Genomic DNA, 18,720 nt, shown 5'->3' with positions numbered 1-18,720 from the left:
ATATTAATTAATCTATATTTACAACTAAAGGTTATGTATGATGGTGATAATTAGCAAATTTTTTAAAAACTTTAAAATGTACAAATGACTTTTTAATCTAATGCAAATAATCTAGCATATATTCTTCTAAATATATAATTGTTACTTTACTTTATCCCAGAGGTGCTAGAGAATTGTTCATTTTCTATATTTTAGAGCCCTTGAATTCCAATCTTTTCAATTATCCTCTACAGAATGCCACATCCTGGTCTCTTGCAACCTTGGATGACTTTTACTACTTCTAGCATTAGAACAAAACAGGAATCATCTTTGGGGGTAACTTATCCTCCACTATCCTCTTCAAATGTCCAAATCATACCAGTCTGCATTTTTCTATTCTCTCAAGTATGTATCCATAATACCAGTTTGCTGCTTAATGTAGTTATAAACTGTTTTCTCCAATCTAAAGACCCAACATAACCTTTGCACTCAAGTTTAAAACCTTAAACCTTTCCTTGTTCCTCAAGCTTAAATGCCAAAGCTATGCTTTACACCAAAGTATACAACATCAAAGTTTCTGTTTCCAATTATATTTTCCATAATAAGGAATTCAGTTTCCAAGAGCAGTTTCACATTTTCAAAAATGTTTTATATCTTGCTGACACATATTCTATAAAAAGTGACCTAAGATTGTTTATTGTTTACACCATTCGGCTTGCCACCTTTCAGTAAAAAATATTAAATAGCAATAAAGAAAATAGTATAATTGAACAATTAGAAAATGCTGTAAAAATATACAGAGTTGAAGATACCAGCCAATTCACAATTTAAAAACTGTGCTCTAGAAGTGCATTAAATGACAAAATTGTAAAATTAAATTTAGTTGTGCAAAAACTATGTGCTTAAACTGATGTAAATAACTTACTGCAAAGCAGCATTATAAATTTCTGTTGCAGATTTCAAATCATCTTGCAATTTATAAAGTTCTGCTAAACTTACATATGACTCTTCACTTTTTCCTAGTTGTACAGCACAGTTAAGGTATTCTTTAGCTTTACTTAACTGTCCAACTCGAATACAACACTCACCTAAAATATTAAATACTATTTTGCAGAATAATAAATAATAGATACATAATGATTTATTTATAAATATTATAAGAAAGATACGTTCATATAAATTAAAACCCCATGATTAAAAGAAATATTATAATAATAAGGTAGTTAAAAGATTTTATCAGTAATAATCAGGCTCATTGTGATACAGGTCTTGGATTAAGATTGCCACAAATCAATGTAAGTTATAAACTAGAAATTTATGTGAAATAAATGCAAGCAAAAGTATCATCATTTTTCATAGAAATAAAATTAGTGATTTATTATCTGAAGCAAAAAAAAAACCCTGAGAAATCAATAAAAACTATTACACTAATTACAAAACGAAACTGAACTGTAGCTGCACAAATAACTCACTTTCCATGAGGGAGAGCTATACAGTTCTGATATGACCACCTGCATATGGGAAAGTCAAACACGAGTTCTGTGAATAATACTTTATCTCGGCATTACTTTTCTACACTGACAAATAAGAAAAATAAATGCGTAGATTTTGTTCAGAACAATGTAAAAATTTTTATATGTTTAGCTTTCATTAATTATGTGTGTGTGTGTCAGTGTGTGCATGTGCATGTGTATGTGTGCGCACGTATGTAATTAACTATATATATTTATAAGACTTTTTAAATTATATGTTCTTTTTATTTATAGGTAGATGAGGCTATTACTATATATACTTTATTATGTACTTTATGTTTTTAATAATGACTTTTACTATAACCTTTGATCAACAATACTTCCTGTACCTAATTGGTTAGAAATACCTGTTCCTTCACCACCCGATAAATTATATGATATATGTGATGAAGAAATGGTTTCACAAGCCTATACTAGTGAACTAGATGATGAAAATTATGATTATGTCCCTGGAAGTGATGAACAAAAACTGTTCGAGCAATCCAGATTAAATGATTTGGGGTGGGACTTAAACCTTCCTACGGACTCCACTGAATTTTTAGGTCCAAGGCTGAAGGAAATAAATCTGTTAGCTCCTGCACTACTTTTTACTGGTTTAGGAACAGAGAAAAAGACTTCGTTCTATATTTTTCTCAAGAAGATGCATTAGTTTACTGTAGTGATGTACCTCATCATTAAACGATTTCACATTCACTACAATTACACACGGGACTCATGGAATAATTTTAATTCCATTTGAATAATAATAATAATAATAATTAATTCAAGCCTGCATTGATAACAAGGTTTCTGAATGTAGGGTGTTCATTGATTTGTTGAAAAAGAGTCTTGGGGCACAATGGAATTAAATATGCTTCTTTACAACTGGGGATTCTATTCATTTGAAAGACTGTTATGAAAATCTTGAGTTACTTTTAATTAAACTTCCACATAAAGGTCAAGGTTGGAAAATTTGTGAAAAATTAAAGGTACTTTCTTTGTTACTTGGACAACAAAGCAGTTATACCAAATATTCATATTTTTGTGTGAGTGGGATAGCCTTGATAAAAAGCAGCACCATAATAAAAAACAATGGTCACCCCGACAAACCTTAAAAGTTGGTATGAAAAACATTCAAAGAGAAGTTCAGTAGAGCCAAGCAAAGTTTTGCTTCCTCTTTTATATATTAAACTAGGGTTTATGAAGTAATTTGTGAAGGCATTAAAAAAAGATGGACAATGTTTCAAGTATATTTGGAGCCATTTTTCAGGTTTATCAGAAACAAATATAAAGGAGGGTGTTTTTGTTGGGCCAGATATAAGGAAGCTTATGAAAGATGAAGTATTTGACTCTAAAATGGAGGAAACAGAAAAACAACTTGGAAAGCCTTCAAGAATAGTTAGTTACAAAGTTCTTCACAACAAAAATGATGAAGATTATAAAAATGGTTACATTTTTATAATCTTTATAAAAAGATTATTTATAGATACTTATTATGGTCAAAATGTGTGATTGATTAGAATTCTGTCTTAAGTATTTGCCTCAAAATCTATTAGACATTTACAAGAAAGTGGCTCAGTAAAAGTAGAACTAGGCATGGGTTCATGCTTCCGCGAATTCGGTTAGCTAGTTCAGAGGGCAGTGATGTATGGCATTCAAGATGTCCGGACGAGGCCTACAGCAAAGGCAAAGCTGAGTTCAAGAATCACCAATGTAAATGTCTATCAAGGTATTTACATCGGTGGCATCCCATGAAGCCTGGCTTATTACTATGAGATGAAAAAAGTTAGAGGGCAAAAAACGACTCCCATTAAAGCCCATCAGGGCTAGGAACGGGGGTGGCAACCAGAAGCATCACAAAGTAGGTGTCTACGGGGTTGAGATGTTCATTAAGTAAATATTTTTACGTGTAATATGTATTATTATTGTACATTTTACTATTTTGTGTGTGATATACTAAATGATCAGACACAATTTAAATTACATACACTTTTCGACTTTAGTTGTCTAATTAAAAAAAAATTACCAGCAGCAGTAATACAACTGACACCAGAATGAAAACAGCAGCACATCAGTTACTGAGAATGGTTATAAAGGAAATTAACAACATTTTAAGTACAGGGCTCGGCTGATAAATTTTTTACACTAGTGTGCTACACGGAGACAAAAGGTACTATCGAGTTGGTCTTGACAGCACATGACAGCTAAAATCAACCTCTACAAACCTGCGATAATGTGTTGAAATCTGTTTACCGGTTTGTTTTCAGTAGCAGTTAAAATGGAGTTGAGTACAATCAATATGTCAACACAGTAAAAACAGCACACAGTGATAAAATTTTTAACAGCAGAGAATGTGAATCCTATGAATATTTTTCATTGTTTAAAGTGGTTTATGATAATGAAACTGTTGACAGGAATACTGTGAATAGGTGGGCGTTGAAATTTTGCAAATGTGAAGCTGGTAAAGCAAAAATTGAGGATGCACCTTGCAGCGGATGACCAGTTTCTGTGACTGATGAGAAACGTCAAAAGGAGGTGGACGATTTGCTTCAAAGTGACTGGTAAATCACCAGCAACAGACTGCTTGCTATTCAGTTAGATGTATCTAAAGAATGAGAAGGCCATATTATTGAGCAATTGGGTTACCATAATATCTGTGCAGATGGGTGCCGTGCAAACTGACGGATGAACACAAGCAGCATTGTGTCGAATGTTGTGAAGAACCTTTACAGTGCTGTCATGCTGAAGGAACTGACTTCTTTTTCAAATATTGTGACCTGGGATGTGAGTTGGTTACATCATTATGACCCGGAAGAAAAAAAGGCAAAGCATAGAATACAGATGTTATAAATTGCCAAAACCCAAAAAATTCAAAACTCAAGCCTGGTGAACAAACTCCTTTTGATGGTGTCAAAAGGACACTGGCTCTTGAGATCATCTAAGAGGGATCTCAAAGGTAATCATTACACCACCAATGATGAGGTGAAGCTGTGGCCTCTTGGATCCGAGAAAGACTGCCAGAATTTTTCAGTGATGGAGTGCAAAAACTTGTTGTACATTGGGAAAAGTGTATCACTGTAATTGGGGATTATATTGAAAAATAAATCTGCATTTTGTAGCTAAGGTATTGTATTTTTATTCATTTTTTATTTCATTCCAATATCTGTTTTCATTCCCATGCTATGCATATATATGCAAAATTTATCAGCTGAGCCTCATAAGTTTTAAAACTTAATCTGATCTAGCTTGCTGTTTTACAATTTTTTTCAATTAATGGGCCATCAGGAACAAGAACATAGCAATTCCTTGAATGGCCATGTAAGATAGTTCCTACTGAGTAATAGGAAACACTCCTATTGCACTAAGTATTAGTGCAAGTAAATTTTTTGTCTAAAAATATTACACCAGATCAAAGTGATCATAAGAACAAGTGACAAATATAATACAAATTTGGAGCTGTTCTTATCAGAATTGTGTCTTCAATCTTTAATTGTAATTTTTGATAAAAAATCAAACGTTTGTTTCATTAATTTTGTTACATTTTATTTAAATAAATTTAAAGTTACAATATTCCTAATATTTTTTCAATCCTTTTTGTCTGAAAATTGAGGATGTGGGAAATGAATAATAAATACACAATCAGCTGAGTGGCAATGAAAAACAACCAACATGTAGCGAGCAACACCAACATAAAACCAAGTAGTAGTAAAGAGTTGAATAAAATACTTACATGAAAAAAAAAATCGTTATTCTTTCTTAGTAAATGAACCTACTGCCCTACTACTTTTTCTTGATCAATGTGAATGAATTTTCTTTTTATGCTGCTAAATCTATTGTAGTACACTGTCTGGAGAAATGCTTGTGCATGATTATAAAGTGTAGTTCTATGTCAGATCAATTATTACCTAACACTTGACTACAAGTTTTAAGAGTTTCAAATGCCTTGCTTGATACAACTAGTTGACTTTTTATGCCACCCTTGGATAAGAAACAGAATCCCACAGGCAGAGTTGCCCCTCCAGTGAGCCATATTAAAGAAGCAGCATATAAACTATTAGACAGTACTTAGTATGGTATGAGAAATGGTACAAAGATGACAGCAAACCTAATTCAGATGATAACTATCCAAGAAAGATGGAATAAAGAAAAAAGAAGGAAATTATGACCAATAATATTAGCATCTTTTAATATATTATGCTAAGTTGTTATTAAACTAGAAGTAACTGGTGTAAAAGAATAATACGTTACAGAACTTTTGGATAATATATCCAGATGGAATAATAGTTTCATTGTTTCATAGCAATGATAAATTATTTTTTATTTGTGGATATAAAAAAAAATCATTTAAAAACTTAAAAGTCCAAATTGCCCATACTCAAAAATAAATTTTCAAATAGGGAATCACTAATTCATTGATTTCACTGGTAATAATGTAAGAGATTGAATTTTGTCTATAGAATTATTAAATTTTCATTAAAAAATAAATGTATAAATCTGTTTTCAAGCCTGAAGGAATTATTAACTTAATTAGCTTAATTGTAGCTAGAAAAACTTACTTTAGACGTGGCTTACAATGATTAAATGTACTGTTTGTTTAGCCAGACTGCACTGACTGGATTCAATTACTGGTTATTCCATTTCACAGATTGTTTTAAATTTATTTTTTATTAGTATAATTATCATGTCTGTATGCTTGTCTGTATGTTTTTCATCTGTGCTGTCGTTTATGTTTGAATTTTCATCAAAAGTAATGTACTTTACTGTATTATAACTGGAAAGAAGGCTGTTAATATTAGCTGAAAAACAAGAAAGACATATATCTTGTATGACTGCTAGAAAAAAAAAATGCTGGAATTCCATATAAAGTAATATATAATTACATTGAAGTAAAATAGTAGACAAAAACTGATATATCAATAAAAGTACAATAAAAAATTTAGAGATGGCTTATTCCTTAATAACTCTGACTATCTCAATTATTATAAATTTCTCAACTTTATACTTAATTTACACTTAATTTAACAGGTAAAACACATAAACAAGTCTAAAAATAGTACTCACCTAAATTTTGATAGATATTTGCATCAGGAGACTGGGCAAGCTTTTCTGCTTCCAAATAAGCTTCTATTGCAAGCTGATGCCTTCCTAATAAAAATCTATAACAAAATTTATTAATAAATTTATTATATATTTAAGTTGTAACTACAAACAAGAATTGGGTTTGTAACATGCTAAGGCAGTAGAATTATTTAAAATTAAAACAATCTACTCTTATAATTTTACATTTTCATTTTTGTTAAGAAAAATAATTAGAAACAAAAGAACAAATTTTACGATAATTTTATTTTTGGCAGTGTTCATTTATTGCAGAAGGGAGGAGGGCTTGCTGTGTATACCTGAGACCTAATATATTTACCAACTCCAAGTCTCTAACTATTGTCAGAACCTTCCCAATTTGTTTGGACATCTATACTTTCTAATAAACTAGCTCTAAATGTTCTTTTTCAAGAGCTTCACATTTAAAGATGATGTGTTTTGCAGTCATGGAAGAATAATAAGAAAAGCTATGTAGGACATCATTCTGGAGTAAACCCACTCTGGAGAGATGCCTCCGAAATGGTAGAGTAATAAAAAACAGGACCTTCTTCTAGTTGCCTCTCCCTAGCTGGATAAAGGATTTTGAGAGGGACCTGTTCAATTGGTAGATTAGCAGGCATCATCTCTAAATTTTGTATGGGGTAACTTAACCAATTTTTTGGTAGTAATTTGGTTGGCACTTTTCTAATTGAAATTTTTATATCACATTATATATAAATATATAAAATGATATAAAAATTATTAATTAACCACCATCAATTTAAATTTATAGACATAAAAGACTATTGACCATGAAAATCATTGTCTAGTCCACTTTATAATAAGCTTTCTGTGTGAGCCTACTGAGTAAAAAAAATATATATAAAATAAAAATAATTATATAAATATATACGGATATATATCAATACATATGTAGACATATTTGAATGATCTCTTTTACAGATGACAAGATTGTGTGGGAAGGTGAGGGTGAACAGCAGGTGGGTGTATACAAGTAATGTAAATTGACTGAAAATTATAATTTATTTATCGCTTTGGCCAAAATCAAGGTGCTAGCATTTCAAGATGATGAATAAAAGATCTACAATTGTAATCTCTGAGAGAATTTTTTAAGAACAGATGAAGCTATTTAATTACTTTGGTCGCAATCTTTCTTTTTGTATGTGAAATGGGATCAGAAAGTAAATAAATTTAAGGCTATTAGTGGATAATTGCATGAGGCTCATGTCTAATTAAATTCTATAAAATAATGTTTACAAAAAAAAGTCATGGTTCTATTATAGAAAACAATGGACTTGATCACATAACACTAAGGCAAATAAGCTTAGATGGCAGAAATTGAGAACTACATCCTATTGAAATGCTCTTTCTTAGAAGTTTCAAACGAGTCCCTTGACATATGATGAGAAATGAAACAACCAGAGTATATTTACACAGTTATGTCATACATGATAAGATTCAAGGATAAATTGAGATGAGTTTAAGATAAGATTCAAGAAAGAATGAATAAAACACTTTTACTCAGTATGTAATAGGAGAATACAAAAAATGGTTTTGAGTTATATACTAATGGACAGCGAATTGGAAAACTAACAATAAAATGGAAGCCAGAAAGATCAACAACCTATATCATGACGCAAAAGAAACAATTCTGTTCAAAATAAAATATGTATAAATCAGCAACAAAGAAACAAATTGTATTGGAAATTACATAATTTTAAATATTATATTTAATATATATTAAAGTCAAAAAAAAAATAATCATAGGAATACTGAATAACTTACAAAGATCTTGCCACCTGTTTAACATTCTCTACATTTTGAGGATTTAATGTGTGGCACTTTTGAAAATATTCAAGTGAATCTTGTATTTTCCCTTCTTGCCGCAATATGAGACCCTGAAACACAAATAAAAGTAAGACTTTTGCTTTTATTTCTGCTTTTTTTCTGTTTTGGTGTTTTATGAATGTAGGTCTTGAGTAAGATGGTTAACTACTACTATCAAAGAGCATTCTGTCTGTGGGTTGATTATTCTTTTCTTTATTCTCTATTCATTATCTTTTATTTCTTCTTATTTGGGTAAGTGCTATGGGAGCAGGGTCTGCCAGAAATTAAAGAATTACAGGAATAATTTTATACATTACTTTGGGAAAATATCAGAATGGAAGAGAGAATTTAAAATATGTATAAAATTTGATAGTTTGCACTTCATTACTATGATTTAAAAAAAAATTAAAATTCAGATATCTCAATAAAATTTTCTTTCCTTATGCATAAGATTCTGTGGTGAATGAGATGTGATATGAATATCCAATAGACAGAGATTATTAAGAGAAAAATGAAAAGAACAGTAAGCATAATAAATGAATAAGGAATCAAACCAAAATGTATATAATCAAAGCATGAAAAGATGCAAAATTTGATGGACAAAGCACATAGTCAGATCAAATGACAAATATTAGTTCATTCCAAAAATTTTTAAGTTCAAAGTTCTAGAATGGCTGATTATAGGTAGCATTTTAACAATATAAAGAAAATATAGATAAAGTAAATGAAATTGCACAAATTCTATTGTGTGTTTAATAAAACAGTGACAAAGTTATGTTTTTTTTAGTTTATCACAAATATATATAATAAAAAATTAATAAATAAAATAAAAAAAAATATAAAATAAAAATTTCTGGTCACAATGATAATGATATCTATATCACTTTACCATTTATGATAAATGAATAATAAAGTATTCTAATAATTCATTGAGGTAGCTGAAATCCAAGCGAAATCCTAGCCAAAACTCGAAAACGAAGTATTTTAGGACATATGTTTATATGAACTTTTTTCATTATTTTCATGAGTAGAATAGGTTATAAATGTCCCGGGAGAACTTCTATACACTATAGCATGATATTAAAGTATGCCAACGGCGTCGTATTTCAAAACTGAGGCATACTAGGAGGTAGAAACAAGTGCATATCTAGGTAGTTACAAAACTACTATTCCAAGTTGTTTGAAACCAAATTTTTTTTTCTTAAATAATAAGATGGACATATGATACATGATTTTAATGTACATGGTATTTTACGAGAAAAACGACAGCAAAAACCATCTCTCGATAAATCCTTTCGTTTTCGAATTATAGAAGTTAAAGTTGCAAAAGCGGAAAAATTGCGGTAGTAATAAAACAAGCTAAAACGCCCTGTAGTAACTTATTATTTCGTATTACCTTCAGAATAATATGCAACAACAAACACTTAATGTTGGTATTAAATCCCAAACACGAATAATATTTTTATTTTATATTTATTTTGATGTAACTTCAATTTAAAAAAATTCTTTATTTACATCTAATTCACCAAATAAGCTCGGAACTTACGAGAAGTATATATCATGGGCATTTTGTTACGTATGAAAAATGCCATTCTGGTCAAGATTCAAACGTGGGACCTTTCGGATGAAAGGTTGATTAAAATTGCAAGATAAATGGAGTGTTAAAGTATTATTTTTTTTAATTCTGGGAAATAGGAAAATATTCTTTATCCATATAACAAATACAAAACAGAAAAAACTACAGAAAATATTGTGGGATATTTAATCTCTTGGATTCCGAATATCGGATGAACTAGGAGAATCTGTATTTAACAGACGATTTCAATACTGTAGTCGGTCAAACGTTTCTTTTAAAATGGTGTGCATGTATTGGACGACATTTTCTTTTTTGTTCAGATCAAGTATGGTTTCATCTTTCTGGATACATTAAAAATCAAAACAATTCAGGTGTATGAAGTTCTGAGTATCCTCACATTTCTGGTGAAAGGTATTCTCAAAAAGTTGGTGTTCGTTGCGCGATTTCGCAACGAAGAATGATCGGACCCATTTTTTACAGAAAATTTACCTGCAGAATGTTATTCAGGATTAAAAATAACATATTAATATAAAAAATTTCGTAGCCCTGCCTGAAATTTAAGAGCAAAACTACTGGTTACAGTAAGATGGCGCTACGTGCCACAATCCCGACTTGACTACACAGTTACGGGAACAGTTTGATAATCGTATAATTTTCGGCATACGTTGATCTCCACTGAAATGCAATTAAGGAAGCACCTTCACTACGTTGCGGAGAAGGCCTGTGGTGACTTCTTGGTATTCGACGTGTGGTCAATCCTGATCGAGGTCTTAACTTTAAGACCATGAGTATCCTGTATAAGGGCATCTGCAAGGCAGTTATACTATATGCGGCGCCTGTTTGGGCGGATAGGTTTACTTTTAACGGTAGCGAGTGGCTACCGTACGAATTCACGGGAGGCGATCTTGGTGATTGCGGCGTGAAACCGATAGACTTGATTGCGTCAGAATGGCAACAGCGTTATGTCGCCAAGAAGTTAGTGAGTTAACTTCTGACAAAGTTCGGGAAATTGAACAACATAGTAATGACTTGTGGCAGGCCAGATGGGATGGGGCAGAGAGCAGGCGTTATACGCATGGTCTGCTTCCTGATGTTGTTAGTTTACAGGGCGCCTCTTGGGTACACCCGAATAAGTACGTGATGCAATATCTTTCTGGGCATGGCGCTTTTCGGGACAGGTGCAGAGTTTCGGCCTGGTGGACTCAGGAATGTGTCCGCAATTCGGACAATTGGACGATGTACATCATGTTCTGTATGCTTGTTCAAAGTATGAGTTGATACGCACGGAGACTGTCTGTCGGCTCGATATTATCAGGTCGGCGCAGGATCTCTGTGTCAATTGGAGAAACCAGGCCCGAATAGAAAATAGTTGAGAATTTTATACACTATTTGGCAAAATAAAGGATTGTCCAGGGCATTTAGGGTGCCGCCTGGGCCACCTTCCCGCGTTCTTCTTTTGTTTGATGTGTAATTGGTAAGATTTTGGGTTTGTTTTGTTGTAATTGCGTGTTGAACCCAGTCTTTTACCTTCGAATAGGTAGTGGATTTCAGTTCCTTTCCATATTTTGTTTACTCAGTCTTGTTTGAAACTAACGTAAGATGTGTTTTTCTTTTAGATTATTTTTTTTTCTTTAGGGATAGTAGTATACACCGATGGGAATGTCACATATGACATTCACATCCTGACTGAGGGAAGAATAAGGCTGAGAGATGCCTTTTACAGAGGTTTTGAAGATGATCTCCGTCCATTAAAGTCCATAAGGGCTAGATATGGAGAAGGTGGCGTGGCGACCGCAACTGTCACATGTTGGGTGTCTTCCCCTACGGGGAAGCTGATAAGCAGTCGATGCCTGTCATCTCAACAAAAAAAAAAGTTTAAGGGAGCTCAAAAACAACTAAACCGAGAGGAAATTTAACAAGTAAAGTTGTAATTAAAACAAACAGAAAAATATTTAATTAAAAAAAGGGTAAACAAAACTACCAAAAAGAAGACTTTTTTCACTGAACTGATCTATTTTAAAATCTGGTAGGATTTAAACAAGAAACTAGGAGGACGTAAACAAGGAATGACTTAAAAAAGAAACAATAAAACAAAGTTTAAAGTAAAAGTAAAACCTTTAAAAAATAGAACAACTGCAAAGCTAAAAAAGGCTCATTAATTATTAAAAAAAACGTTCAAAAGAACAAAAGAGTAAAAACGACTACCAGAGAAGAAATTTAACAGGTAATCTAATCTATTCAAACCCAAGCAGATAAAAATTTAATTAAAAAGAAGAAACAGACCAAAAAGAAGACAACACCTAACACTACAATAATATAAAAACAGGTATCTATATATTAAAGGTTAAAGTATTCAAACCTGTGGGGGAGACGATTCCAGACCGTTGTTAAAAGGGTACTGAGAGCCAGAGCTCCTTTCAGGCTGGATTCCGGTGAGGTCCAGAATATAATAGACGGACTGTTCCCTCGCGGGGATGGAGGTTTTGAGGAGGTGAAAGATGTGAAACCCCCACCGCTTCTCACGGAAGAGTAATTAGTGGCTACAGTTAAACGGATCCCACTGGATAAGGTGCCAGGACCGGATCTACTGCCGAACCGGGCAGTTAAAGTGGCGGCCGAGGCCGATCCATGTGTCTTTTTGAGGGTGTACAACAATTGTTTAGTAGGAGGAGTGTACCCCCAGAGATGGAGGCAACAGCGCCTGGTACTGGTCTCTAAGCCAGGGAGGGATCCGTTACTGTAGTCCTCTTATATATAAACCTCTGGTAATGATTGACACAATATTTAAGGTAAACGCACATTGCAACAGAGGTTGTCCAGAGCTATAGAGGACGCAGGAGGGATTTCGAATAAAAAATCTGGATTTCCTAGAGGGAGGTCGGCCTTAGATGAGGTGGCGGAGGTTGTGGGAATGGCGAGAAGAATAACTCGTGAGAAGAAGTTATCCGTGCTCATGGCGTTAGATGTCCGCAACGTTTTTAATTGTTTCACCACGGCCCATCGGAACCGCGCTGGTGAACAGGAAAGTTCCCCCTTACCTTCAAAGAATAATCCTTTCTTATCTAAATGGCCGCAGACTAATCTGTGAGGCGGCGGACGGACCGGTTGAACGGCATATAGATTGGAGAGTACCTTTGGAATATTGTCTACAACAGTATATTCCGGGTTCCATTACCCCCGGGAGTCATGTTTGTAGGGTATGCGGACGATCTTGCCCTCGTGGTTGAGGCGACCACACTGAGGGAGTCCGTTGCCCGAATACTTGAGACTTATGCCACGATTAGAAATTTGATGACAGGAGCAGGACTAACCATGGCCCCAGACAAGACCGAGGTCGTTGTTATAACAACTACCATGAGAAGACCAACTTTGAAAATGGTTCTTGAGAATCAGACGGTAGTTTCGAAGGCTGCCATAAAGTATTTCATCACTCATCTTATGTAGACAAGCCAAAAGGCAGAAAAGGTGAGGTGGAATAACGTTTTTGCTACCAAATAATGGGCCACCTAGCTAGCAGAGGACGAAGCTGCTGTCTGGCGTCATGTCCTCTGTGCTACTATATGGTGCCGAAGTCTAAGGAGGAGTCACTAAATGTGGTAAATACAGGTGTACTCTCGAAGAGATACAATGAAGGAGCTGTCTCCGAATCAGAGCAGCGTACCGCACTGTTTATGGTGAGGCTATGGATGTCTTAGCGGGAATATTACCGGTAGACCTTGAGATTCTTTGTAGGAAGAGGATAAAAGAGCAAGGTGCTCTAACAACCGCTGAAAAAAGGAGATGGCCAGTTCCATCATGGAAGATTTGAGAAGGGAATGGCAGAGGCGGTGGGATGATAGAGGGGTCGATGTACATACTGCATGATAATGGACCTGGAGAGTTGTGCGGGTGTACCCATGGTTCTCTGGATTATGTCTTACACAGTTTCTGGCAGGCCATGGAAAGTTTACAGAGTACGTTTATAAGTCTGGACTTGACAGTCCAGACTGGACGCTCCCCATGTTGTCCGATTTGTGAGAGTGCTGATGAGACAGCATACCACTTTTTATCAGCTGCCCCAGATTCGAGGATCATAGGAGTGAAGTATTGCACACAATAGGCAGAAGGAATTCGTTTTCACCTGAGGAAGTGCAACGGATCATGCTTGAGAGTGCAAGTAATTGGAAGGTCGTGGCAATGTTGGCCAGGAAGGTATTGCAGAAGTTGTACGCCTGGAAGGAGTCCTACAGGGGTAGGAAAGAAGGGGTTGCCTGAGGGCGTATGGAAGTACAGGCTCTCAGCTGAATGCCTAGGGGGTTTCCCCGTATGTGTGGGGGGATCGCCTGGGCGTGATGAGGTCCATCAAACTCCTCTTATGCGTCTGATGATGGCCTGTGATAAGTATGTTGTATGTCAGTGACTGTTGTATGTCAGTGTATGTTGTGTGTTGTTGAGGAATGTGTCTGTGATGTGCTTGTGTGTGTGTGCATGGTGTGCAATTGGTTGTTGCTGTTGTATGCCAAGTAGGTTTTGATGAAGTGTTATTGTTAAGGGGATGGATGTGTAGCGATGTGTGTAGTTTGTGGTTGCTGTTATGTTGTGTTGCATGTGTGGTGCGCTTTTGCCTTATGTGATCTTGTTCATGTGTGTGACTTTCTGCATGGTGTTTGATTGTGTGTTGTGTGGGTGTAATACACCTTTCCTGATGACATGCACACCAGCTGTTCCATGAAGAGGGTAGCCAGGGGTGGAGGTTTAGTTGGTAGTGTGCAGGAATATATACATACCTAATATCATCTTGCAGAACCTGTTAAGGAGTCTGACACTACTTTAGCACCTGTAAATGGGGTTCCTCCACCTCTTTAAAAAAAAAAAAAAAAAAAAAAAAAAAAAAAGAAAAAAAATGGTAGAACCATAACAATAGTGGAGGAGGGTGATTAAGTGGGAGGGGAGGAGGGAACTCATCCTGATAATTTTCTGTACCTTTTTATATAAATTTATAGAACTGAAATTTTATGTAAAAAATAATTTAAGAAGATACAAGATATCTTATTTTTAAGTCCCATGTAAAACTTTTCTGTAACTTAAAATACATATCTTTTTGGTTAAATTTCCAAAATTGACTTTTCCCTAATGTTTAATAGCATGTAACAAAGTAACATTATATAATTCAGCAGCCAAAGCAAAGTTTGTAAAAATTAGACCACAGAACGATGGTTCGTTCGTTCTGTTATATTTCCGGACAATTGGGTTTGTTAAATGACAAAGCAAGCGATGCGAAGGATACAACGGGTCCGTTGCATGTTCAATCGTCGATATGCTATAACTTTTTGTTCATTAAGTTCCTCAACGACTTCCTCTTCAGTAGTTCAAAAAGTCCCTGCACACAACTACACCACCCTTCGACGTATTTAGAGTACCATGTTGTGAAACCTCAATATCTAACATTTCAATCTTCTTCGCCTTCAGCAGCAGCGTTGACGGTTTCAACAAACAATCCAATAGCAGTCTTCTTCACATCTTTTAATGGTTATCCAGCAGCTTCATGATATCTCTGGCTAAAACGAAAGGACTTAACTTGCTAAAATCTCCTTCATTTCTTTTGATGACAAAACATTTTGGTATCGCTGCGTTGCCTTTCGGTCGAAGCTTGGTTCGATCTGTTTTCTCAATGATCTAGAGCTCAACAATCTTCCTCCTCTTCGCCTGCGAAGATAGAGGCTCTCTAAGATGAGGGTTTTTACGTGGACCTTCTGTCATGTAAGTTGTGGGTGTTGAGGTCTCCATAAGCTATATTTTCGCCAGTCAGTATGTCACAAGGTGCGGGGGAAGAAATAGTTGAGCGTGCCTCGAATCATTGATCCTGCCTGAGTTCCCCCAGTCAGCCGCCTCCCACAAATTTAACCCGTGCGGGGGAGTCAGGTACTGCCTGATCCACATTACCGACATCCCAGGGCTCGCACATACCAGTAAGGGCTCCTGTACCCTTACCCATGGGACCATCTCTGCCAAAGGCCGAAGTGACTTACACTGGGCAGCGTAAGACCTCGACCTCGGCAGAGCAAACTAACAGCAGCCCACCTTCAACCCGGCTCCACAACCGGGAAGAGGGATGAGCATTCCCTGTTCTTACTTCGCGTACATGTTATTTCACGATCGTTGGGTTGGGTTAGTCCGGGACATTATTATTACTCCTGGAGCAGACGAAGAGAAGGCTTCTTTAGGTCGTTCAATGTTGTACAGGCAAACCTCAACTGGAGTCGGCTAGCCGATGACCTGCTTGCTGCTATCCAGGGATAGGGAAATTGACTTGGTGTGATCAGCAAGCAATACCGGGATCGTAACGATTCCCAATGGTTCCGAGACTCGCTCGGGACTGCCGCGATTTGGATCCCGTATTGCAGCAGAGCCTAAGTTCGGAGGCACGGAGCAGGCGATGGGCTTGCTTGGGTCTGCTGCGGTGGGGGTGACAATTTTTACTTCACCCCAAATGACCTGATAGCGGACTTCCGCCGGAAGGTTGACGCACTGGAAAATGTTGTCTTTGCTGCCACCGGTGGAGTGGTAGTAACTAGGAACCTGAATTCTAGGGCAGTGGGTTATGGCGCATACCGACTTCAGAGGGAAATACGTCATGGACATGGCGGCACGTACTGGAGTCGTGGTTCTCAATATAGGAAACACTATGACGTTCCGCCGTCCAGAATATGCGATACCATTCCCAGTATTTCCTTCACCTCCGAAGAGCTGGTTACGTTCGTCCAGGACTGGAGAGTTCGAGAACTGCACCGGCAGCGACCATCAATTTATTTCGTTTACAGTCCTAGACGGTGGGCGGGAGAGCTCAGGGTTCCCACGACTAGTGAAAAAATACAATGTCAATAATATCGACGAAAAGAGATACACAGAAAAATCTCTTCAGGAACGTAGCCCCTGGCAACATCACCACCGAAGAGCTGCTGGCGCTGAAGCTGTGGTTGTTTCGACCATGGGGCTGATCGTTTCGGCAAGCGACGCCTCCATGCCCCACGGAAGGTCAAGACATCGAAAGCGACACGTGTATTGACAAAAGGCGGCGAAGAAGCGGCTCCGTCGGGCCATCAACATAAGCAAGGCACGCTGCATGCGAGAACTGACGGAGACCGTGGACAAAGAACCGTGGGGGCTGGGTTACAGATAGTGACCCGGTGACAGGAGTGTCGCAGTCATCAGCTCCATTAGAAAGGCTAAAGCGGAGCACGTCGCTAAGACGTTGTTTCCAAGCCACTCGGTTCATGCCAAGTGGGACTTCGGCAACTTCCCGATCTTCTCGTTGGAGGAGCTGGAGGTAGTTCTACAGTCGCAGAAGGTCAGAAAAGCATACCGGACGGGCATACCCGCCGAGGTCCTCAAGGCGGTGGGGCGCTGCATGGCAGAATGCGCTGAAATTATTATTAACGTTATTAGTGCTATTTATTATTGTGAAAACTATTATTATTAGTAGAGACCGGATTATATTTGTATATTTGCATAATAAGCCCATTCTCATCGGTTATTGCATATTTTCCTTAAAATCTAGTGATGATGCATATTTTCGCTATATTTACAATATTTTTAGGTAGGGTAGCTAGTTAATAAATGAAATCTTACGTTGTAGCCGGCCAAACCTATTAGCCAGTCGGTTATTAGAGCGCACTTAGCAGTCGCGCGTCTATTGTTTTGGTAGGATAATATTATTATGAGACAAAATAAAACACAGAATCACGCGAGCAAGGACGGACGATACCGTTCTGCGTCGCGCACGCCTACACCTCCCACTAGGAAATTAAATTACGCATGTTATTGTCGACGCGCTCATTGCATCAGTTTAATTTTTTATTTATTTGTGCAAAGTTTAACGTCTACCATTCCTCCCAAAAAAAGTGACTCTTCATGGATAGCTGACTATTCTGGAACATTTACATACGATGGAAATGTTTTATACTGTCGAGTTTGCGAGAAAATATTTCGTGTACAAAAAGGTTTCAAGTAGACCAGCATGTCAAGAAAAGTCTTCATGTCGCAGAATTGCAAAAGAAAGACCCACGACAACAACTTATAACAGTAATTCTGAAAGTAATAAAAGATAAAAAAGTTACTTAAGTATGTTTTACCTTATATTATTACTACTACAATTTTCCTGGTGCAACTTTGGTTATAACTCTAAAACGAAGTCATTTATTGAGTAATGGTTTTTGCTATTGTTTTTCTCGTAAAATCTTACATTAAAATCATGTGTCCACCTTCCTTTTTAAGAAAACAAGTTTGATTCAATATGGTGGAACGAAGACAGCAGACAAAAATTGCAGAATCTGAAACTGATTCCATTACTGTACAAAATAATTTGTGTATTCGTTCATAATAATTTCAAAATTTTCCAAAAAAAAAATTTCGACAAATTAACAAATTATAAATACGTTGTAATATAATTATGTATAGTATTTGATAACAAATGAAGATGCGGGATCCCGTGAAAATTGATTCTGGGAATTAATATGGTAAGTTTAACTTATCTATTTACTGTATTTTGATGGTTTATATTTTATTTTATATATATAAATCATAAAAATGAAAGATCATTAAATTTATTAATAACTTATTTTATCAAGTAGATTTTTATAATTGCAAACTTTTTCACGGCGTGGTAAAGAACAAACACTAATGCTACTAATTCCACTTATAATTCTTATGGAATTTTGTATTTTTAACATAAACTGGAAAAGTTTTTCTTTA

General features: G+C 35.8%; 1 protein-coding gene across 2 annotated transcripts in view; it reads right to left on the bottom strand.

Moving 5' to 3' along the window:
* BBS4 (Bardet-Biedl syndrome 4) overlaps positions 1 to 18,720 on the bottom strand; it is a 66,430-nt gene that overhangs the window by 36,509 nt on the left and 11,201 nt on the right. Inside the window, exons 3-5 of one of the 2 annotated variants that reach the window (XM_075358967.1) lie at positions 8,373 to 8,485; positions 6,552 to 6,646; positions 905 to 1,067 (exon numbers count right to left, since the gene is read on the bottom strand). In XM_075358967.1, coding sequence (XP_075215082.1) covers positions 905 to 1,067; positions 6,552 to 6,646; positions 8,373 to 8,485 — 371 coding nt within the window. The remainder of the gene's footprint in view (positions 1 to 904; positions 1,068 to 6,551; positions 6,647 to 8,372; positions 8,486 to 18,720) is intronic. The other variant, XM_075358968.1, reaches the window with a different exon arrangement.

The sequence above is a fragment of the Lycorma delicatula genome, chromosome 3, assembly GCF_047948215.1.
Source record: "Lycorma delicatula isolate Av1 chromosome 3, ASM4794821v1, whole genome shotgun sequence".
Lineage (NCBI taxonomy): Eukaryota > Metazoa > Arthropoda > Insecta > Hemiptera > Fulgoridae > Lycorma > Lycorma delicatula.
This window is presented reverse-complemented; position numbering and strand designations above follow the sequence as displayed.